At 42.5% G+C, this 25,488-nt stretch overlaps 1 protein-coding gene across 6 annotated transcripts in view; it reads right to left on the bottom strand.

The window, feature by feature from the left end:
- The window catches only part of LOC145348869 (ETS-related transcription factor Elf-1-like), a 153,318-nt gene that overhangs the window by 104,243 nt on the left and 23,587 nt on the right, over positions 1 to 25,488 (bottom strand). Inside the window, exon 1 of one of the 6 annotated variants that reach the window (XM_080196888.1) lies at positions 24,679 to 24,769. The exons of 2 other annotated variants lie outside the window; for them this stretch is intronic. Coding sequence is in view for 1 of the 4 variants with exons in the window: in XM_080196891.1 (XP_080053017.1) it covers positions 12,528 to 12,536 (9 nt within the window). In the remaining 3 variants the exon portion in view is untranslated. Of the gene's footprint in view, positions 1 to 12,527; positions 12,614 to 24,678; positions 24,770 to 25,488 lie in introns of those variants that run through there. 3 more of the 6 variants (XM_080196892.1, XM_080196887.1, XM_080196891.1) reach the window with 3 other exon arrangements.

Below are 25,488 nucleotides of genomic sequence, written 5' to 3'. Positions count from 1 at the left end.
TGCAGAAAAGGTTTACCTTTGAATTGGTTATGATTATATTTGCTGGAGTTTAGAAGAAAAAGCAGGTATCTCATAGAAATCTATAAAGTTCTAACAGAACTGTACAGGGTAGATGCAGAAAGGTGTTCCCAATCGTGGGGATGTGCGGAACTAGGGGTCATAGTCTAGGGATATGAGATCAACCATCTTAGGACGGAGAAAAGGAGACATCTCTTCACCTAGAAGTGGTAAGCTATGCAATTTGCCAGCACAGAGAGCAGTTAAGGCTAAAATATTACAGCCAGGAATCTCCCAAAAAGATTCAAAGTTCCCAACATGCATGAAAATGGGAGTAAATCCCATTGGTTTTCTTGCTGTACTTAGCAGAGCAAATCTCTGACACTCTTGTGATGCAGAGACTATCCTAGCGTGATTCATTCTGGAAGTAGTGGATGGGGCCTATTCCCACCTGAGAAGCCAGCAGCATTGCGCTGAGAGGGCCACTGTACAGGCGTCAATCTGTTGGTGTGGGGATGGGTGCATACGCAGTGGCCCCCCCCACCCCCCCCCATCACTGGCCTGCACTGCAACCATTCTGATCGCTGGCCTACCAAACCTCACTCCCTCCTATTGCTGGTCTCCTGTACCTGTCTTATGTTTATCTCCCCCCACATCCAGCCCTGATCCCCCTGTCAATCCCCACCTCCCAGCAATCCTGAAACCCCCCATCCCAATGACCAGCCTCAATGCCACATCCACCCTACTCTCCCCCTCCCAACCCTCGACAGTGCCAACCCCTTCTCCAACCCTGGATTGCCCTCCCTCTTCCAGAATCATACAGCATGAGGGGTGGGGTGACATTTCCATCTGATAATTAGCTGTGCGCCCATTTCCAGCATGGGTTTAATGACAACAAAGAAAAAACCTTTCAGAGATGCATGGAGGCCTTAACACCAAGCCGAAATCCTGCAAAATGGCTGCCCCTGGTGTCTCCCGGCCCAGAGAGCAGCACAGTGGGCTGGGACAATCACTTGCAACATGTTTCCAAGAAGGAGTTAGGTGGAGCTCTTGGGGCAAAGGGGATCAAAAGGATATGGGAAAGTGGGATCAGGCTATTGAGTTGGATGATCAACCATGATCATCCTGGATGGTGGAACAGGCTCAAAAAGGGCTGAATGGCCTACTCCTGTTCTCATTTTTCTATGTTATCGTTCGAATCAAATCAGCCATGTTCTTACTGAATGGTGAAGCAGGTTTATGGGCTGGGTGGCCTACTCCTGCTCTTTGTGTGCATTACCTAGCACCTTTACTATAATAAAACATCCTAAAATCACTTCACAGGTATGTTAGCAGACAAAATACGACACCAAGCCATACGAGTAGATATTGAGACAAGTGCATAAAAGCATGGTGATGGGGTATGTCAAAGATAATAATTCAGGGCAAAGTTGATCACTTGGAAGAATGTGGGTTAATAAATGATGGGTAACACGGGTCTGTTCAAGGCAAACGATGTCTGGTGCACTTGACTGAGTTCATTGATGAGAGGGTTGATGAAGGTGATGTTGTATTGGTTGTCCAGTGTTTGATTATGTGTGCCTGTTGAGTATTCTCTTGCTGTGTGCTGTTAGTCAAGCCTGTGAGTATGTTTACAGAGAAAAAGAGAAACTTAGAGAAAGATTGGGATTACAGACATTTTAAAAACTTTTGTAATAAAGCTCTGCTCACACAGAGCCTGATGCAGGTCATCTCTGCACACCTGAGATGTAAAATATCTTCAACATGCAGTTGATGTCTATGGACTTACATAGGCATTTGAGACAATGCCATATCATAGCAAAATTAAAACCTGTGTGTTAAAGTGGACAGGGCAGCATAGATATGAAATTGGCTAAGAGAAAGAAAGCAGAGAAAAGTTGTGAACAATTGGGATCAAATTATATGATGGCTCTTGAAGGGTCAATGTTCTTTGTGATTTAAATGATCTAGACTTGGGCACAGGGTGTATAATTCCAATGTCTGTGAGTGCCAAAAATGAGGAAATACAATAATCAGTGAGGAGGATAATATTAGGCTTCAGGTGCGTGTAGACAGATTGATCAATTAGGCAGACATGAAGTTTTGCAACTCGAAAGAGAAAATGAAGATGGAGAGATTACATAAAATAAGTGGTACAAATAGGATACAGGAAGCGAGAGATGAAGGTTCACAGACAAATCTTTGAGGTGGCAGGACAAGTCAATAATATTATAGAAACAAACAGGGTCATTTACGATAGAGACAATGGATACAAAATCATGGAAGTTACAGTAAGCATTTATAAAACATCTTTCACACCTCAGCCAAAGTACTGGTCCAATTTTGAGCATCACATTTCAGGATGACTGTCTTGGTTTTAAGAGAAGGTGCAGGACTTTATGGAGGCTGAGCTCATGTCGAGAGCCTAAGAAAGCTGAGACCTTGTAACTAAGAAGTTAAGAGGTGATTTAATAGAGATGTTCGGGATTGAGGGATTTTTTATAGAAAAGCAGGAGTGTCGATAACCAGGAGGATAACTGGCTGAAGGACTTCGGAATTATGAGTAGAATCTCTTTTTTGGTAGCAAGTTGTTCCAATCTAAAATGCATTGTCCAGAAGCAGATTCAATGGTAATTATCAAAAGGCAACTGAATACATACTTGAAAGGGAAAATTTTGTAGTTGCATGAGTAGAGGAGCGAAACTAATTGGGCAGCTTTTTTCAAAGAGACAGCAGAGTCACGATGTGCCAAGTGGTCCCTATGTGCTGTACGATTCTGCAAATTTGCTCTACTGAGGTAGTCTAATTTTGTTAATTCAAAGAATAAATTCTGACTTTGGTCATCTTCAAACAGAACCAATTGCTGCCTCATAAGCATGTTAATTTCTAGCTCCTGATAGCAATGATTCTTTATGAGTAATGGATTAAACAATCCAGTTAATTATAATAGATGGTGTGTAATAAAAGCAAGCAATCATTTCTAGAGCACTGGAGCGACGTTAAATGATTAATGGGTGTAACTTTCCCTGAGGTGATTCATGGTGGATACCCAGCTGCTTTTAATACCAGTGAATCCACTTGTACATCAAATTTAATTTTCAACCCTTGGTGGTGGAAGTGAGAAATTAAACCTCGTCATGCTTGGCTTTGAATGTCTGCAAAAGACATTGGTTTTATGCTAAGAACAATAGAAATAGGAGCAGGAGTAGGCCATCTAGCCCTTCGAGCCTGCCCCGCCATTCAAGATCATGGCTGATCTGAAGTGATTCAGTTCCACTTTCCCACTTTCTCCCCATAACCCTTAATTCCCTTGTCTGTCAAAAACCTATCTACCCGTGTCTTAAACATATTTAGCGAGGTAGCCTCCACCACTTCAATGCGCAGAGAATTCCAGAGATTCACTACCCTTTGAGTGAAGAAGTTCCTCCTCAACTCTGTTCTAAACTGCCCCCCCCACCCTTATTTTGAGGCTGTGCCCTCTAGTCCTGCTGTCCTTTTCGAGCAGGAAGAATCTCTCTACCTCTACCCTATCCATCCCCTTCATTATCTTATACGTCTCTAAGATCCCCACTCATCCTTCTAAACTCCAACGAGTACAGACCCAGTCTATTTAGTCTCTCTTCATAGTCTAACCCCCTCATCTCTGGTATCAGCCTGGTGAACTTCCTCTGCACTCCCTCCAAGGCCAAAATATCCTTGTGCAAGTGCGGCGACCAAAACTGCACACAGTACTCCAGCTGCGGCCTCACCAGTGCCCTGTACATTTGCAGCAAGACCTTCCTGCTTTTATATTCTATCCCCCTTGCTATAAAGGCCAGCATCCCATTTCGCCTTCTTGATCACCTGCTGCACCTGCAGACTGGGTTTTTGTGACTCATGCACAAGGACCCCCAGGTCCCTTTGCACCGCAGCATGCTGCAGCTTTTTGCCCTTTAAATAGTAATCCCTCCTACTATTATTTCTGTCAAAGTGGATAACCTCACACTTGCTAACATTGTACTCCATCTGCCAGGTCCTCGCCCACTCACTCAGCCTATCCAGATCCCCCTGCAGACTTTCCACACCCTCCATGCAATTTGCTTTTCCACTCATCTTCGTGTCATCAGCAAATTTCGTCACCCTACACTCAGCCCCCTCCTTCAGATCATCTATATAAATGGTAAATAGCTGAGGCCCCAGCACCGATCCCTGCGGCACTCCACTAGTCACCAACCGCCAATCAGAACAGCACCCATTGATACCAACTCTCTGCCTCCTATTAGACAACCAATCCTCTAACCACACTAACACCTTACGCCCAACTCCACACACCCTAACCTTCTGAAGCAACCTTTTGTGCGGCACCTTATCAAACGCCTTTTGAAAAAAAATCGAGAAACCTCACATCCACCGGTTCCCCTCTGTCTACCGCACTAGTCACATCCTCACAGAATTCCAATAAATTCGTCAAACACGACTTCCCCTTGACGAATCAGTGCTGCATCTGCTTTATCAAACCATTCCTTTCCAGGTGCCTCGCTATTTCTTCTTTGATGACGGATTCAAGCATTTTTCCAACAACAGACGTTAAACTAAGCGGCCTATAATTCCCTGCCTTTTGCCTGCTACCTTTTTTAAACAGGGGTAACATTAGCCATTTTCCAATCTTCTGGCACTTCCCCAGAATCCAGCAAAGTTTGGTAAATAATCACTAAGGCATCTACTATCACCTCTGCCATTTCCTTCAGAACCCTGGGATGCATTCCTATGCACTATGTGGTTTGGGGCAGGGGCAGAAAAGTATTAACTGATTTCAGCAGTAAGGCTCTTCATTCTCCCCTTCCTTCATATAATTCACAGATTGCATCAGGTTGGTACATTCTGGGGTGCAGAGCTCATTTTCAACCAGCCAAGCTGGCATTAACTGAATGGTAATAACTTCAAAATGCGGTTGATAGATTTATTGCCCACCTAATGCTGGTACTGACTGCCACCAGTTTAAAATTTTGTATGGCAGAGTGTCTGTCTGTTTCAGGTAGTAGGCTGCAGGATTCTGCAAACCATGACTTCAAGATATATTAAGGACTGCAATTTCAATTTTTAAGAACACATCGGTGGATCATGCGTCTCACATATGCTGCCATTTTCCCAGACATCGAACAGTCTCACTAGTCCTTAAAGAAACCGCTGTAGGCCACACTTAGGACCTAAAAAATTCTCATGGGAACAGGAATGCTGCCAGCCAGATTGCACCCGCTCAGAATTTGCATCATGCTCTGTGGCTTAGATTTCAATTATTGTCTCTTCACCACATCCACTACTGAAAAGTTCACCATTGACTATCAATTGGACTTTCTGATGGGGAGGTTGCTTTGGACAATGCAGATGATCAAATGTGCTTGTGAACCTTTTGAATGTCTTAAACAATTAGTAGTATGATGTTTTACTTTTCCCCATATAAAATCAATGTAAATAATTTTGTATTAACTGTAAAACAATAAGAAACTAAAATATGATGGGAAATAATATACTCTTGGATTTATGTGAATTTTTAATGCAGGCTCAAAGATGCAAAGGGGTTCATTTTTACTTAGGGCATTACTGTAAAATGGGTGATAGAATTGACAACTTACTTCATATTTCTCACTACTTTTATTGCCATTGGTGCCAATGGACTCAGCTGGCACCATTACACAAAGTCAACATCCAAAAGACTGGAAAGCTTATGAGTTGATTCGTTCAGAAACTGTACCTGCTTACAAAAATGTAACAGGGCTGTATCATGTGTGAAGTATCTGAGTCCACAGAACTATAAATATTACTTTGTGTGGAAGTGCAGAGATCATCGCAGATACAAAGTAGAATGAACAGGCAAATGGTGATTATTTTAAACGACAGTGTTTTTAAACAATGATTACATTGCACCATTTTGGCACCAGGTAACAAAGGCAGTGATAGAGCTTCTTATTGCTTCATCTGCCTCCAAAATACCTCGCAAAATATCAGTTTTGCATACAATGTGATCATTTATTCTGATCAAGATAAACGTTTGGGAAACAGCATTCCAGGCAGTTTCAGAGAAGTAACCCTTTTATGCAATAAGGATATTTTCGGACTGGCAAAGAGTGGCTGGCATTACAGTGGCCAATTGTCTTTTATATAGAATCCTCACAGTGCAGAAGGAGGCCATTCAGTCCATCCAGTCTACAGCAACCACAATTCCACTCAGACCCTACCCCCATAACCTCATGCATTTACTCTAGCTAGTCTCCCTGACACTAAAGGGGCAATTTAGCATGGCCAATCCACCTAACCTGCACATCTTTGGACTGTGGGAGGAAACCGGAGCACCTGGAAGAAACTCATGCAGACACGAGGAGAATGTGCAAACTCCACACAGACAGTGACCCAAGCCAAGAATCGAATTGGAGTTCCTGGCACTGTGAGGCAGCAGCGCTAACCACTGTACTACCCATTTTATTCTGGAAAACTGAGCGAGATTTCAGAGGATACAAGCATACCCATGTTGAACATGGTCACGGGCATTCAGCCTCTGACCTTCGGGTAAGCATTCTCCAAGGCGGCCTTCACGACACACGACAGCGCAGAGTCGCTGAACAGAGACTGATAGCCAAGTTCCGCACACATGAGGACGGTCTCAACAGGGATCTTGGGTTCATGTCACACTATCTGTAACCCCCGTGACTTGCCTGGGTTTGCAAAACCTCACTTACTGTACTGTCTGGAGACAATACACATCTCTTTAAACTGTGATCAGTGCTCCTTCCACTCACATTATCAGCCACTTCAGGTCTTGAACAGCAGGTTAGGTGTAAGGATTCGCATTCTAATCAGTAATCTCTAAACTGTTTGTGCTTTATATGCTCTGTCTGAAACCAGAACTCTCCATTCACCTGACGAAGGGGCTAACCCCGAAAGCTTGTGAGTCTATTATCAAATAAATAGGTTGGACTAAAACCTGGTGTTGTCAGACTTTTTACTGTGTTTACGCCAGTCCAACGCCGGCATACCCACATCATGAACATGGAATGCACAGATTGTATCCTAGGTTTATTGTCTCAACTTTGATGGAAGGAAGGTGGTTGTAATTTTATATTACAGGAATGACAGCACTTTGAAAGCACTCCGTTACCTATTGAGTGTTTTCTGATATGAAGTTGTAAAAGGCATTACATAAATGCAAACTCTTTCTTTGGGATTTAAAAACAAAAAAAAACTTAGGGATTGTTTATTGGCTGTCGAATTGTATCCCATATTTAAGTTAGACAAGTCAGTTCCTGTTTGTGTCTCGGTTGTGTATTCCTCTAACTGGAAGTTCATTTGAAGTAATGCATCTGAGAATAGGAAACATGAACTTGTGATTGTATTGTGACTTTTAAACCTGAGATGAGTCATCAGCTAATGTCTCAAACTGGAAATGAAGAAAATATACAATATTTACGAGCCTGATATCTTTGCAGTTCCTCTCTGGAATTCCAGAGCAATATTTCTGCGCATTTCCTTCCTCTCTGCTCAACTATCTCATTGTGATTAATGCTGTTTTTGTTTTATGCACTAGTCCGCATTTCAAAATGTCACCTCCCATTGAAGGCAATGCTCATGTGACATGATTGTTGCATATCAATTACAACAATGTGAGAAATGTGGATTTATTACCATTCATAGAAAGAAAGACCTACATTTTTGTAGCACCTTCCATGACCACTGCACATCCCAAAGTTCTTTATAATCAATTAAGTACCTTTGAAATCTAGCCACTATTTTAACACAGGGAATGTGGCAATTTGAATGCAGCAAGATTCCATAAATAGCAGTTGGATAACAATCAGATACTTTGTTTATGGTTATTGGTTGAGGGATAACAATTGGCTGATATACTGGAGAGAACTTTTTCAAAGAGTGTCATGGGATATTTGATCTGAAGACAAGGGGCAGATAGACTCATGTTAACTTTGTGATAAGATGTTAATATAAGTGAATCAGAATACTTCTTCAAATCAAATGAGACTATTTCCTCAGGTGGATGTCGCTGTTACCTGGGGGCATAACTATAAGGTTCATGCTGGGAGATATAGGAGGGATGTCCAAGGTAGGTTCTTTACTCAGTGGTTGGGGTGTGGAATGCACTGCCTGCTGTGATAGTGGAGTCAGACACTTTAGGAAGTTAAATGGTTATTGGATAGGCACGTGGTACACATCAGAATGATAGGAAGTGGGATAGCTTGATAATTGGTTTCGGACACAGCTTGGCACAACATTGAGGGCCGAAGGGCCTATACTGTGCTATATTGTATGTAATTAGGGAATCATAGAATAGAATAATAGAATGTTTACAGAAGGAGGTCTTTCAGCCCACCTTGTCTATACTGGCTCTCTGCAAGAGAGCTCATCTAACCCCACATCCAAATTCTTTCCCTATAGCCCTGCAATTTTTAACCCATTCATATAGTGAAAGCCACAATTCTACTTGCCTCCACCACATTCTAGGGTGTTGCATTCCAAATCCTAACCACTTGCAGAGTCCAAAGGTTTTTTCTCATGCCAACGTTGGCCCAATCACCTTAAGTCAGCGTCCTCTGATTCTCAACCTTGCTGTTTCTTTCCATCCACTTTGTTCAAAGCCCTCATGATTTTGAGCACCTCCATCAAATCTCCTCTCAACCTTCAGCAAGGGAAACAACCCCAATTACTCTAATCGAACCACATGACTGAAGTCCCTTATTCTTTGAACCTTTCTCAAAATCTTTCCAGTACCCTTACTAAAGCTTTTACATTCCTCCAAAGGTTCAATACCCAGAATCAGACACAATGGGTGAAATTCTCTATTTGTTTAAAGAGAGTCCTGGCTGAGCTGGGAAAGCTGGCCTGTAGCTCACAGACTGTGCAACCAGCTTTTTCTCGTTGTGTTTTACAACACTCTGTGCAGAAGGAATCTGCTGGCATGGACTACGCCATCACACTGGCAGGGCGGGGACTAAGTCATCGATACCCTGATCTGCCAAAAAGAATTTCAACCCCCACAGATAAGGGGTACACACAAATGCAAAAGGGCAACCCCTTCTCCCAACAACCAATAAGAGAAACCCCTCCTACTGGAGCTCCTCAGAAGAACTCCCCAGCACTGCCCCTACCAGAGGCTTATACTTGATGTGACATCATGTGAGGGGCAATTCCAAATGTTGGGGATGATATGGTGAGAAAGCCTGGTAATTATATTAAAGTTTATTGAAACCTGGCTCCCAAGCTTCCAGGGTGGGAACCTCATTATATCTTTAGGGAGAATTGAAAAATGTCATCTCGCCAGCAAGATTATCATTTTCCAAATTTCATGAGATTTGCGCCCATGTCATGGTAAATGCAGGTTTAAAGTTGCAGCAAATACTCTTGAGGCCGTGCAAATGTTTTATAAAAATTCGTCATAACTTGCGTTCTTTCACACTCGGTGGAGGGTGGGTGGGGGGGGAGGTGCGGCATTCAACTTGCGTTTGCCATCAAAGAAAACCTGCAGAGAATCGGGAAACATTTTTGTCAAAGGGTGAGAACCTCATTTTAAATGGATTGGAATTAAAAATAATTATTCATGTGTTCCCACCGCACCCAACACATGATCCCCCCCTCACTTTGTCAATGTGATCTCACATCAGTATGGTTCACAACAGCTATTTAAAAATGCAATTCAGTCAAGGGAATCTCCACTGGAGGCACAAAGGCAGGTATAGCCCCCTGGGGGAGAGAGACATGTCTGGGCAGTGTCCTGGCCTGTGGATTGCAGGGTGTGGTGAGTTCTCAGTGGTGTACCTGTTTTCTCAGTGGGGTGGGTGGGGTCATCAATTCTAACACTGAGCAGAGTGTTCTTTAAAGATGGCATCCTCATCTTGTGTGTATCTGGTTTTGCCAGCTCTATGAGGCCCCACCCTCCCAGAATGACAAACGTAAATCCCACTTGCTCACTTTTTTCACTCCATGAGGCTCAGAATCTGGAGAGAAAACTAGTCTGTGCAGCTGTAGAGCTTTGCACCAGTTTTCAGCCTGAGCCTTACACTTTGAAACAATAAGACAAGATTCTACTTTGTGTGTCGATTTATAGTCTACTTGATCCCAGAAATGTTTTAAATCCTTTAACTTGCCCTTCCACCTTTAACAGTTTATGTATATAATCTCCCAGTTCTCGATTTCTGGTGCATTGATCCGCCAACTCAAATGTACTTCTGATGCCTATTTATAATGGCTACACCATTGTCCGGACTGAGATGATGTATGACTTGGGACACCAATTTGCTTCTAAACCAACATCCTTCACAAAAATATAGCCAAAGTTCAGCTACAGAGCTAAACTTTGGCTGTTTAAATCAACACTTGGTTCATGCAGTGTGATCTTGACAGGATAAATGATTTTTTTTCATTCAGGCTTCCTTAGATCCTTAACCACACATAAGTGCACGTGATAAGTTAGCAGGGCCTTTATCACAATGTTCTTCAATGACAGCTTTTTTTTTTAAACACAGTTAACTTTTTACAAGTGCCTAAAATTGATTCTGAATAAAGCAATGGCAAAGTAGCCTGAGTAAACTTACTTTTTTTTTGCCAGCTCTAGTTTCTGAAAGTTGATGTTGTACCAAAATGGTCTTATGATTGACAGATTAGAACCTTATTTCTATGTGCAAGCAAGTAATCTAACTAAAAATTACATTTTTGGTTGTGTGGATATGAAAAGCACTGGCCCAGATCTTCTGGTCATGCTGTATTGCCGCCACCTGCAAAGATTTCTGTGACCCAACATTTTTGTGATTTTTCAGCCAGGACTTGTGTTCTGATCTCCGTGTTTAAGCAACCTGGGAAAATTCAGTGCCTGTCTGCGTATCAGGACTTCTGGGGTCTTGATGTGCATGTCTAATTTCAACGATCCAGATATGGAAAGATTTGGGTCAGCGTGTTGTGCTGCAGGAACAGTTCTAATCTTCAAATCTTACTTTCAGTTTCATCATTGAAGAGAGATTTACAGTAGAGAGCAATGTGGATAAGAAAATGAAGTTAAACCAACAGTGCCCTGGCAATATCAAAACAAGTTGCATTTGAAACTTAGAGTGGATGTCACTTTTGTTTGATGAGACTTGACAGGGTGGATTGCAATATCTATAAATCTGGGCCCTTCTATACATTATTATTCATAGCTCAGACAGTGATATGATATGATACAATAGCAACACATCTGCAGGTAGCCATAGAAGAAAGGCACTCCTTTAATGACTCCATGATGCATGAAGATGAAGAGGCGGGACCAAGGCTCAGGGTTGGAGACAGAAGGAGGAGGGGAAGAAATAATCATGGAGTCAAGCAAGTGTAAGTAAAAAAAAAGTAGAGGAGAAAATTGAGGAATAAAGTTTATATGCAAAGAAATGTCAAATAAAATTTGTGACGCAGGTGAGGGGAAAAAAAATAGTAGCAAGCTTAGCTCAAGGTCATAAATTATTTAAATAAAATCAAAATACCAGAAATCTGAAATAAAAACAGAAGCGCTGGAACTATTCAGCAATTTTTGGCTTAATCTGTGGAGAGAAATATGCAATCGGACTTTTCTTCACAACAGTCTTACAGACTCAAAACATTAACTGTTTTTCTCTCTACAGATGCTGCCAGACCTGCTGAGTTTTCCAGCATGTTCTGTTTTTAATGCCATAAAATTACTTCCTTTCCATTCCTGCTTGGAAGGGAAAGCATGAATCTTTAGAATTTATCAGAGTTTGATCGCTGCTCCACAGGATGCAGTTTATACTGGGCAAAATATCAAGAAAAATGAAAACAATTGTACAGAAATAGAATAAATGAACCAAGATTCAGGATTACGTATCAAGCTGAGTTACAGCTTGATCGAAATTACTCTTTTACACTGTAACCCTGACATTGTAACTTGCTGTGGATATGCTGGCGTTGGACTGGGGTAAACACAGTAAAAAGTCTGACAACACCAGGTTTAAGTCCAACCAATTTATTTGATAGTAAACTCATAAGCTTTCGGGGTTAGTCCCTTCGTCAGGTGAATGGAGAGTTCTGGCCTAACTCTCCTTTCACCTGACGAAGGGACTAACCCCGAAAGCTAGTGAGCTTACTATCAAATAAATTGGTTGGACTTAAACCTGGTGTTGTCAGACTTTTTATTGTAACTTGCAACATGTAACATTGTGAAATCCCTTTTGCTGCTTTATTCCCAAGTTCTCCTCTTACCTATTACAATTGTTGCATGGCCACTGACATATGGCTTACAACAAACCTTAAAATAGCCACACTCCAAAAGCTGCTCAGACAAAAGGCAACTTAGAATACAAAGTCATCATTTTTTCAATTCAGTTCCTCTTATAATGTTGTATCTCAATCAACATAATTGAATTTTACAAAATTACTATCACCTGAAACACCACTAGGCTAGGTTAACAGTCATTTCAGAAATTCATTGGGCGTCTAAATATCTACAGAAATGAACGTTGATATACTTGTGGATAGGAAAATCTCTTTCCCATCTCAGTGTACCCTACCTTTATCATATTAATCCATTTCAGTATGAATCCAGAAAGTCGTTCCGAATTCAGCGTAGTCTGCTTGTTTTCATTGTGGATGCTTGAGGATAATGGTATTAACTTAAGGAACAACAAGCAGTTGCTTGACAGGACCTGAAAATCCAGTTCTCTCACATTGCTTCTTGCCTCCCCTCATTTACTCGCCATTCTAGCAGAGTATCTAATTACAGTGTAAGCTACGTAGCAGCACAATGCCAGTTTGCCAAACATATCACATACCAGCTTGTGCCTGTCTACTAGATTCCCCAGCCCTATTAACTTGAACTCAATTGCTGCACCTTAAATTGTCAAGATCAACTCAGGAATAGCTCTTGAAATATTAAATACTACTTGACCCTATCCTTAGAAGAATTCAATACAGAGGCAACTCAGATTTACATTCTTATATATTTACATTATGATTTTTTAAATCCTCACCACAATTAATAGGGAGTATTTAATTGTTGAGGTGGGGGTATTACCGAAGGGGTCCAGTGATAAGGTAGGAGCTTTACCAAAGGAGATTGGGTCTCGTCAGCTGCCACCAGGTTATACAGGTAGGCTGGCTCAATTTGGCAATGAAGTTCACACTGGAATCCCCTCAAGAGGTTCTTTGTATTAGCATTGTATTTCTTTTTGCTCAAATCTACATATGGCGATCTGGCTCCTACTCACTGGTATCTTTAACATTATCATAGTTAAAGGATAAGGGAGTAAAGCTGATACAAAAACAGGGGCAGAGTCCTATTAAGGCAGTTGGTGTTTCCTTCATGCTATCACCTGGCAAATCCTGAAACCAAATCAAGCATTTGCTTTTATATTTCCTTTGGATAGTATCCTAGGAGGCCAAGAACAGGGTTCAGATTCTAGATAAAATCAACACCCCCTAAAATCATGCCCAAGTTTGGCAGCAAACAAGGGGGAAATCATCCAGTTTGGAAGCTGGAATGTCAGGATCGTGGGGCCTGGTAGAAACACAATGACTCACAGTCCACAGCACGAGTATGTATAATAAGGCAGCACTGATTGACTGAGCTACACAAGTTTGGTATTGACTTTGCCGCTCTACAAGAAACCAGACTAAATTTTAAGTTTATTTATTATTGTCACAAGTAGACTTACACTAACACTTGCAATTAAGTTACTGTAAAAATCCCCTAGACACTGCACTGAGGAAGGATTTAGCATGGTCAAAGCACCTAACCAGCAAGTCTTTCAGGGTGTGGGAGGAAACCAGAGTATCCGGAGGAAGCCAACACAGACACGGGAAGAACGTGCACACTCCGCACAGACAGTTACCCAAGCTGGGAATCAAACCCGGCGCTGGCGCTGTGAGGCAGCACTGCTAACCACTGTGGCAGCATGCCGCCACATGGCCAATTACAGTCTTTATAACCGAGGCTAACTACAGCTTCTTTTGGCATAGAAGAGCACAGAAGATGCCCCATGCACATTGCGTAGCTTCACATTCAGCACCAGACTGATGTAGACATTGAACCACCAGCAACAACTTCTGAACATTTCATCTCTCTGCATCTATCATCTGAGAGAAGTGTTGTCAACATCATCTGTGCTTATATATTAACCATGAGTACCAGAAAAAGATCAGTTTTAGTTCTCTCTAAATGATGTTTTGAGGCACATTCTGAATTGCAATCAGGTATTCATCTTAGATGATTTCAAAGTCTTGGATCAGACAGGACTTCACAGGCAAGGTGCCTTTGTCAGTAACGTGGTGGGAAAGATAATGACAATGGTGTCTTGAGCTTTGTACACCAAATACACAATGCACCATTAACATCTCAGGGCCAACATTGCGAAAGGTATCATGGCAATATCCAAGATCTGGCCACTGGCAACAGCTTGACCAGATTATCACTAGAAAATGTGATCTGCCCAGTGTTACCCACACTTACCACAGTGCAAATTGCAACACTGACCACTCTGTCTACAGCAGAAGATGGTATAATCCTAAAAGTTTCACAGCTCACAACACAGTGGTCTGCAAACGCATCAACAACTCTCATATAAGAAACTAACTCATAGCAACACTTTGCACTGATGCTCGAATGATTATTGCTCACGAAAGACAAATCAAGAAATGCTGATGTTGACATTGATGAAGATTGGAAGTCGCTGAGTTTGATCAGTAGCAGTAACAATATTGTGCAGAGGCAGAACCTGCAACAAAGGCATGATTGAAACCTACTCAGCAGAGATGACATCTGTCACTGAAGTAGAAAGCAAAGCCGACCTGGTGCATAAAATAAACCCAACAATAGAGAACAATCTGAATCTGAAAGAAGCCACGACAGTTGGACAAAACCCCAAGAGATCCAGTGCAAACAAATACTGGATCAAGTTACATTGAGAAACCCAAACTGCCTGTGACAATGAAAATTTACATGCTGTCTGCTGAGATCAAGAGGGCATTTGGTTCCACTATCAAAGTTGATCCCTGAAATGAGCAGTTGTGAAGTAATCAACCAAAGTAAACAGATGTTCTGCTGGGTTGATCACTACTGTGATCTAAACTTCCAGGAGATGGACATCTCCTGCTTTGTGTTTGATGTTCTTCCACAACCTCCCATTGTGATTGAGTTGGACGAAGAACCCTCTTCTCAAACTTGAAAAAGGTCATTGATTGCTAAGCAAACAGAAAAGCAACTCAAGGATGGAATTCCAGCTGAACTGTTCCAACATGGAAAGTTCCATTCACTGCCACAGCTTCACCATCTCCTCCATCTCTGTTGGAAGATAGGATTGGTTCTGGAGAACATTAACAAGGATGACAGAGGAGATTACAACAGCTGCAGGGCATCTTATTCCTGAAAGTCACTCGGAAAGACTGGGTCATGCTTAGCAATCAATGACCTTTCCAAGCTCGATGAATGAGGGTCATACTTAAAAAAGGACTCCATTGACTTGCAAACAGGGTATATCCAGAAATGCAGTATGGTTTCCATGCTGCAGATCTATCAAGGACAGAGTCTACCTCATTTGATAGCCAGAAGTGTAGCTAACAGGATATATCCTGTTACGTTATTTTGTAGATTTCAATAAAGTATTTGACCCCCAGGACAGGACTCTGAAGATTTTGGGGAAACTGGGTGATCAAAGTTCTTTAGCCTCACTCAATCCTTTCATAACAACATGCAATGTAGCAGCTCCAATTCCAACAAGTTGCAGGGAGAAGCAATTCTGAAAGATAGCACTTCTACCAGTGTAGCACTCTCTCAATATTGCACTGAAGTGTCAGCCTAGATTATATTCTAAAGTCTGTCCTAGGATTTGAACACTCAATCTTTCAAACATCATTTTCTTTAGCTCCTCCAACATTTATTTACACATTTGAAACACACTGGGACAATTTCCAATGTTAGATACATTATTTAAAATCAAGTGGTTGTTATTATTGCTAAGAGGAGGTCACCTTGTATATAGTGGTCAGTAGAACTACTGGATAGGGGGCATGGAGTTGGGGGTAAGGTGTTAGCGTGGATAGAGGATTGGTTGTCTAATAGGAGGCAGGGAGTTGGTATCGATGGGTGCTATTCTGATTGGCAGTTGGTGACTAGTGGAGTGCCGCAGGGATTGGTGCTGGGGCCTCAACTATTTGCCATTTATATAGATGATCTGGAGGAGGAGGCTGAGTGTAGGGTGTCGACATTTGCTGATGACACAAAGATAAGTGGAAAATCAAATTGTGCGGAGGGTGTGGAAAGTCTGCAGAGGGATCTAGATGGGCTAAGTGAGTGGGCGAGGACCTGGCAGATGGAGTATAATGTTAGCAAGTGTGAGGTTATCCACTTGGCAGGAATAATAGTAGGAGGGATTACTAATTAAAGGGCAAAAAGCTGCAGCATGCTACGGTGCAAAGGGACCTGGGGGTCCTTGTACATGAGTCGCAAAAACCCAGTCTGCAGATGCAGCAGGTGATCAGGAAGGCAAATGGGATGCTGGCCTTTATAGCGAGGGGGATAGAATATAAAAGCAGGGAGGTCTTGCTGCAACTGTACAGGGCACTGGTGAGGCCGCAGCTGGAGTACTGTGTGCAGTTTTGGTCGCCGCACTTGCGCAAAGATATTTTGGCCTTGGAGGGAGTGCAGAGGAGGTTCACTAGGCTGATACTGGAGATGAGGGGGTTGAACTATGAAGAGAGGCTGAATAGACTGAGTTTGTACTTGGAATTTAGAAGGATGAGGGGGCATCTTATAGAGACGTATAAGATAATGAAGGGGATGGATAAGGTAGAGGTAGGGAGATTCTTCCTGCTCAGAAAGGACAGCAGGACCAGAGGGCACAGCCTCAAGATAAGAGGGGGGGGCGTTTTAGAACAGAGTTGAGGAGGAACTTCTTCACTCAAAGGGTGGTGAATCTCTGGAATTCTCTGCCCGTTGAAGTGGTGGAGGCTACCTCGTTAAATATATTTAAGACACGGGTAGATAGGTTTTTGGTAGGCAAGGGAATTAAGAGTTATGGGGAGAAAGCAGGAAAGTGGAACTGAGCCACTTCAGATCAGCCATGATCTTATTGAATGGCGGGGCAGGCTCGAAGGGCTAGACGGCCTACTCCTGTTCTTATGTTCTTATCAGGGATGAGAGATTATGGATTTCTCATTCAATAATGCAATGGATTCCTTGATAAATGTGATCACTGAATTGGCTTAGACATAATGCCAGGAAACATGTCAGATCTCACTTGCTGTTCTTATGGATTGTTAAATAGTGCATACGCACATGCATATACACACACATGCACTCCAAAACATTAGAATGTGAAACTTCTGCCCCTTTTTAAATAGCACCACAAAGTCACCAGGAAGTGGGACAGGTTTAAGAAACTGGTGTCAGCATTCCCAATTTTGAATCAGAGATAATGGGTTTAAGGCCCCTTCCAAAGACTTGGGCACAACGTAGAGTGGCATTTCCACACGTCACTGACAGGGAGAGGTGTGGGTATGAAGTATTCCTGTTTATGTTTCCCCTCACCACAACAATCATGCTTAAAAGTGCTTAATTTGTCAAAAAGGCATTTGGAACATTTAGCTGTCATTAAACATAAATGTAAACATTCTCAGAGACTGCTCTGCCCTTAGAGAGACAGCTTTGACTTGTGGGGATTTAACTTGAGGATCCACGCCTCAGGCAAGGAGCAAGATTGAGAAGGTGGGGTCTTCATGAATAACCTCAGGTCGGTATGGGAATTAAACCCATACCTGTTGGCTATGCATCATGATCCAACTGTCCACCTAACCAAACCCTGAGATTTTGCTAAATGTACTATACATTTTGAAGTGCGTAGTCCCAGGAAGACGCTGCTGCAGCCTGTGTTACTATGACAGGGGCATGGTCAAATTAATCCTGTCTCTTTCCTGCTGCAGAAATATGAGATTGAGTGGACAACTCATGTGTACCATCATCAGGAGTGAGCACATTAACATGAGGCATACCGCTGCCATGTCACTGGTACCAGTCCCTAAACTTAACAGCCCATTGATTAGCTGAAGGGTAAAGTGGATGGTAGCATTTGAAAATCTTAAAAAAGGGGGCATTTCTGTTTACTGAGCTAGGATTTGTAGGTTGTTCAAGTAAAATCTTGCAGCTGAATAACCAGTTTTCCCCCACTGGAGGTAAGTTTCCGGACAAGATGCTCTGAGGTCCAGTCTGCCTAAGTGAGAGCTGGGAGAAGGGAGAAGGATGAAGGATGAGGATTTTTTGAAAAAAATCCTATGGGGCGTTTTCAATGGGAGAATTCCTCTGCTATTCAATATCCTGGTCAACATTCATCCCTTGAACAGCATCTTCAAAGCAAATTAAATGGGTAATTCTTGTTGTTATTTGAGAATTTGCTGTTTACAAATTGACACTTGTGTTGGTCTTCTAAACACAGGAGCTACACTTCAAAACCATCCATTGGCTGGGAAATGCTTTGGAATTTCATGAGGACGTGACAAGCATCAATAAAAAAAAGTTAGTTCTTTATTTCTGCAGGGAACTCTTTAATTAGAGCTTCGCTAGCAGATAGTTCACTTATAAAAGGGACAATACTGTCACTGTAAAGAATTTTACTGCACATAATATTGCTGAATGTCACACATTACTCACACACACACACACACACAAAATCAACAATCATACAAACAACTGTCACGTTGCTATAAATGCTGTGTACTTGAGTATAAACATGAGATCGTCATTACAGTGCCTATACATGGAGATCTGGTTGCAACAATGGGACTTGATGACGACAATGCTGCTCTTTTAAGTAAGGCCAATATCATTACCAAATCTAAAACCTACAGCATCTGACCAACACACTGCAAACTACCAACAGCATCTAAATATAGCAACCTGTATTTCCAAAGTGTAAATGTTATGAGAGGACATGTTTGTCACTCTCATTCCATATCTGCTTTTACTTCCTGTCAGTTAGACCACTAACAGTACATGTGCTGCATTTGGTGAAGGCAGCCTTCACAGATTCTGTATTCGCCACAAAATACAAATGGACACTTTTGAGTTTTGCAGACTCTCAGGTAAATAAAGTTATATATCAGGAAATTCTGCCTAATTATCTTTGCAGTATGCTATGAAATAACCCTGAAATCAACATACATTTACCTCCCTCTGGTGTCATCTCCAAATGTTAATTTGTTTACAGTTACATATGTGCCCTTTTTGGCAGCAGGAGATATGATCAATGTGAAAAAAACATTGTGAAAGTCAGTCTGAATTTTAAGCGTGTCTCAGAAACTTGCAGAACATTCTGAATTTCGTTAAGTAACCTAGGTAATAAAAACAATAAGGATTGCTAATCAATCACTGAGGCTACTCTTCTTCACTCATTTATTAATTATTCAAATGTATTTAGTTATATAAAATGAGTTAAAGTGAGGACTTCAGTGACTGCTATACAGAAATATATCTTTTGCTGATAAGCATCTCTTCAGTGAGTTTATGCAGCATATAAAAACATATGTGCTAAGAGCTTGCAAGTCTGCTCTGTTGATATAAAACAATATTTCCCGCATAAATGAATTATTAATGCAAACTGAATAAATCCCACATGTATAATTGGCATAGTTTATGGTGCATAAACTAACTTCCTCATCTAGCGCTTCAACCTGACAAGTTGATTACTAATGCAATTCTTTAGTGCGAGTTTGTCTCAGACCAGAAAGATTTGGTTCAAGGTTGTATCAAATGATACCATGAAGTATGGCTGAGAAAACTCATTGACTCACTTGTAGTTTAGGTCAAAATCCAGTTATAAACATAACACAATTCTGAGCTGAGGAAGGCTCCTCATCTTAATTAAGACCACTATAAAAACGAGGGCAGTCAGTCCCTAGACTTTGTTTCACCATTTAATGAGCTGTCAGATCTACACCTCCACTCAATTTACCTGTCTTTATTCCATGTCTTTTTACATTGTTATCCAATACAAATCTACCTACCCCAGTCTTGAAAATTTCAATTGTTTCAGAATCCACAGCCCTTTTGGGGGAAGAAGAGTGTGTTCCAGATTTACACTACCCTTTGTGCAAATAAATACTACTTGATTTTGTTTAGATCAAAAGATTATGCCTCCACATTTTCCACCAATTCATCAGTATACTTTTAAATCTTTAACATTTTAAACACAGCAAAGTACGAATCCTGAATAGACCAATCATTCCCTTGTGGGATACAAAGAAGCAGATCAAATCCTTGATCCAAAAGTACAAGTGGCAAATGACACTGGGTCACAATGATGGGGATAGCTGAAGGCATGGGAATTGCAAAGTTCTGAGACAAGTCAAGTGCCTAGGATTGTGGGGGTGGAGCCTGGGTGGGATTGTGGTTGGTGCAGACTCGATGGGCCAAAGGCCTCCTTCTGCACTGTAGGGTTCTCAGAACAGGAAGTTGGTTAAGTTAATTTACCTCATGCTGTAAGATGGAGTGATATGCAGTTCATGAGGTTTATGAAGGTCCATCTAATGGTAAGAGTATGCAATAGCAGGCTGTACCAGAATAATGATTCTCAAATAAAATCGCAGAATTATAGAACACTACAGTGCAGAAAGAGGCCCTTCAGCCATCGAGTCTGCACCGACAACAATCCCAACCAGGCCCTACCCCCATATCCTTATGTATTTTACCCGCTAATCCACACATCTCAGGACACTAAGGGGCAATTTTAACTTGGCCAATCAACCTAACCAGCACATCTTTGGACTGTGGGAGGAAACCGGAGCACCCGGAGAATGTGCAAACTCCACACAGACAGTGACCCAAGCCAGGAATCCAACCCAGGTTTCTGGAGCTGTGAAGCAGCAGTGCTAACCGCTGTGCTACAGTGCTGCCCATGATGTGCAAATTTTCATGTTACGAAGATACTATTATGTGGTGCATTTTAAAGGTCAAAACCTAAAAATAACTAACACACACAGCCTGTTAATGTGAGTTGCGTTTGTCTGGTATTTTAGCAAAATTATTAACCCATTTAAAACCAATTTCCACAATTTTAATATAGACGTTAACCCAAAGGAAAATTGGTATTAGAAATTAGGCATTAAAAAAAAATCCTTGCTATAGATCTAGATGGAATAGGAATTCTCCTCCCACTCCACAGACATATTTGGTCACCCTTGCTATAGTCTGCCCCATTTTCCCCAGGCACTTAGCTAAGGGCTGCTGTCAGCAGGGGAGTTGGCCCAACATTGAACTCATTGCTCAGGTGTGCTGCCTATGGAGTGTGATCAGTGGCAGCAGTACGGTGACATTGGCTGATCAATATAACATGAATTACACCAATAGTTTGTGGAGATGAAATTCAACAGCGATGCAATCACATGAACTGCCTGCTTATGCACTGCTGGAACTGGGGCATAGATATAACAATTTGTCACTCCTGCCTGTTATATCCAGTAGGATAGAGGGCAAGAGTGACAAATTACACCACAGTTGCTTCTTATCCAGTAAATACAAACCGACCCTACAGTTATGGGAAATGCAACAGTGAAGTGGCCAAGATTTAGATTTCCACGATGATAGTGCTAGGAGAAAGCTAGCTGATACTGCAGAAAATACAGATTCATGTAATGTGGGGCAGCACGGTGCTTAGCATTGCTGCCTTAGTACCAGGGCCCTGGGTTCAATTCTGGCATCTGGTGAATGTGTGCGGAGGTTGTACATTTTTCCCATGAATGCTGGGGTTTCCTGCGGGTGCTCTGGTTTCCTCCCACAATTCAAACATGAACAGGTTAGATTGACTAGCCATGCTAAATTGCCCGAGTGTCAGGGGGATTAATGAGCTAAATATGTGGGATTACGTGGATAGGGCCTGGGTGGGATTGTTGTCGGTGCAAGCTTCTTGGGCTGAATGGCCTCCTCCTGGACTGTAGGAATTCAATAATTTTATGACTCTATAATCTGGATAATAAAGTACTCTTAAACACACGCTACAGCCCTAATTTTAGCAAACCCACTTAGTGGGAACAGTTCAGATCGGATGCCCATTTTAGACTTTGCCTGATAGTAAAATTGAAGGGGATGTAAAACAGGAATCATAACCAACTGCTCCTATCCCACTTTGCCTGGGCAGTTAGACATCTTGGTATTTTGCATTTAAAAAAAAACAAGATTACTGAGTTGGTTTAGTTGCAACAGAGAATTCTCCACTGCAAGCTATAGAATTAAATAGGAAACTGGCTGACTGCCAGAGAATTATATCACCATTAACTTTAAATGTAGGTTTTATTCTATCAATTTGAATCAAAATATTCTATGCTGTATTTCTCATCAATTTTAAAATATTTCCCTCAATTTCTACTGAACAGAAGATGGTCTGAGGAACAGGCTGACAAGGAGAGCTGACTTGCTCACAACAAAGCCTGAGACAAATGTTTCTCAAGTATAGTTGTCCAGTTGAAGTCGTCATTTTCAAATATAACCTGAACTAACAGGATTCTGGGTGGTTTGTGTTGGTGTGAAATCATTACTTTTGTTTCCTCTTGAGTGTTTCAATGCTTCCAGGAGATGGGATGAACCAGTAGCCCTCTGGATTAAAAGTAACAGGTATGTAGATGAAAAGCACACGAAGATAACCTGATGCAGCCATACGTTACACCACTATCACCAACTCTGGATATGTCCTGTCCTACCTGCAGGACAGAGCCAATAGAAGTGGAGGCAAGTGGTGTACAGTCAGGAGGTGGCCCGGTGGGTCCTCAATGTTGACACTGGACCCAAAGCAGTTTCATTGCTATTCGGTCAAAGACGAGCAAGAAAACCTCCTGCTGGTTACCACATACTGCCCTCTCTCGGCTGCATTAAATTAATGCTCAACACAACTTAGTAAAGCACCGAGGATGGTAATATGGGCCACGATTTCCCCCCAAAAGCATTGAATTGGCGGGGAAATTGATCTAGATCACGACTGTTTTGTCAGTCCAGCTGCTCATTCGTATCTCCCCACTCTGAGCACTGCAGAGGTCCCAGTTGTGAATCTTGGTAAAAAAAACACTGGAGGAGTGGGGGGTGCTATTCGCAGCAGAGTTTGTCAGTTCTGGAACTCTGCACATGCGCAGTTGTCCTGATCTGTTAGACTCGCCGTTTGCTGGCCAGCTCGATCACTGGCTAGCCCGGGATACCCGCAGCGCTACCCTTCCCCAAATGCCCGATCATGGTCCCTACAACAATTCCAATTCCCGGGCCAGCCCTGACTACCCACCCCCCCCCCCCCACCCCCCAACTGAAATACCCCGGTATCCAGCCCATCCCCTCCCCTCCCCCCGCCTCCCCCCCCAACAAGGGTGCTGATCCCTCCACTCCTCTCATCCCTCCAGGGTCAGACCCCCCCACCCTCAATCGTTGCCCTCCCTCTAACCCGGACCAATCCCAGAGTGGCAGCGGGACCTCACCCCCACCGATTGCCCCAGGCCCCACCTACAATATGCCCTGCCCGCTTAGCATTGCCTGATGCCCAATGGACAGTGCCAAGGTGTCCCCTAGGCATGGGCACTTTGCTCCTTGGGCAGTACCAAGGGCACAGACTGGCACTCAGGGTGCCCATGCCCAAGCACCACCCTCTGCCACCGACCCCCTGGAGGCTCCCCCTCCCCCCATCAACTGTTCCCCCCTTCATTCCTGCAGGGTCTCTCGCTAGCTTCCTACTGGAATGAAATACCCCTGATGGGATGGAAGATTCAACCGGGACCGGTAAGTTCCCGGTAATTAGATTTAAAAAGATATTTAAAAATTTAAAAGTGATTCAAATTACTTACCTGCCTTCCCACCTGCTTTCAGCATGGTCTGACTGGCAACTATTCACCGGCTCTGGGAAACGTACATGCACAAATCCTGGAACAAGGCCGGCAATGCGCATCTCCTACCCCGACTTGCCAGAAAAGTTGTGGGTTGGGAGAATTGCAGCCATGGTTTCCCCCAACTTATGATGTGGATGTGCCGGCGTTGGACTGGGGTAAACACAGTAAAAAGTCTGACAACACCAGGTTTTAGTTCAACCGATTTATTTGATAGTAAACTCACAAGCTTTCGAGGGGACTTCAGGTGAATGGAGATTTCTGGCCTCGGGCAGAGCATATAAAGCACAGGCAGTTTAGAGATTACTGATTAGAATGCGAATCTTTACACCTAACCTGCTGTTCAAGTCCTAAAGTGGCTGACAATGCGTGTGGAAGGAGCACTGATCACAGGTTAAAGAGATGTGTATTGTCTCCAGACAGTACAGTAAGTGAGGTTTTGCAAACCCAGGCAAGTCACGGGGGTTACAGAGACAATACACATCTCTTTAACCTGTGATCAGTACTCCTTCCACACACATTGTCAGCCACTTTAGGACTTGAACAGCAGGTTAGGTGTAAAGATTCGCATTCTAATCAGTAATCTGTAAACTGTCTGTGCTTTATATGCTCTGTCTGAGGCCAGAACTCTCCATTCACCTGATGAAGAGGGAGTCCCCTCGAAAGCTTGTGTGTTTACTATCAAATAAATCGGTTGGACTAAAACCTGGTGTTGTCAGACTTTTTACTGTGTTTCCCCCAACTTAAACATTCATTCCCTCTACCAGAGGCACACAGTGGCAGTGGTGTATACCGTTTACAAGTTGCACTGCAGTAACTCACCAAGGCGTCTTCAACAGCACATTCCAAAGTTTCGACCGCCACTATCTAGAGGAACAAGGACATCAGATGCACGTAAACGTTATCACCTGCATGTTCCCCTTTAAAATTACACATCATCCTGATTTGGAAATATAATCATCATTCCTTCACTATCACCGGATCAAAATCCTGGAACTTCCTCCAAACAGTACTGTGGGTAGACCTGCACCAGACAGATTGCGGGGGTTCCAGAAGGTGGCACACCTTCTGCAGGGTTGGGCAACAGACACTGACTTTGTCTGCGACGCCCATATCATGCGAAAGAATAACAAACTTCCTAGCTGATCTCCCACATTCCAATCTGCATAAACTTGAGATCGTCTAAACTTCTCTGCCAGCAATTTAATGTGCTGCAAGTCCTGTTTTCTTATCATGTCTCTGCTTGCTGATCAACGTTGGCTACAAATCAAGCAGTATCTTGATTTTAAATTTTCACTATTGTTCAAATCCTTCTATGGTTTCACCCCTGCCCCACCTATGTAATCTCCTCCTTCAAGATATCTACACTCCTTTAATTCTGGCATCTTGTGCATCCATTATTTTAATCACTTCACCATTGATCTTCAGTTGCCTAGGCCCCTTCCTCTGGGACACCCTCCCTCCACCTCTCCATTTTTGTATCTTACTTCTTGACAAAGCTTTAGGTCATCTTACCTAATATCTTTTTCTGGCTCAGTGTCTGTAATGGTGTAACTATGTTGGGGTTGTGGGTTTTAACAAATTGAATACTTAGATTCAAACTAACATACAGCAGGATTATTGAAAGAGACG

Source organism: Carcharhinus amblyrhynchos, chromosome 10 (genome assembly GCF_965287045.1).
Source record: "Carcharhinus amblyrhynchos chromosome 10, sCarAmb.v2.hapA, whole genome shotgun sequence".
In the NCBI taxonomy this organism is placed as follows: domain Eukaryota; kingdom Metazoa; phylum Chordata; class Chondrichthyes; order Carcharhiniformes; family Carcharhinidae; genus Carcharhinus; species Carcharhinus amblyrhynchos.
Note: the sequence above shows the minus strand (reverse complement) of the source record. Positions and strands in the feature narration are given on the sequence as shown.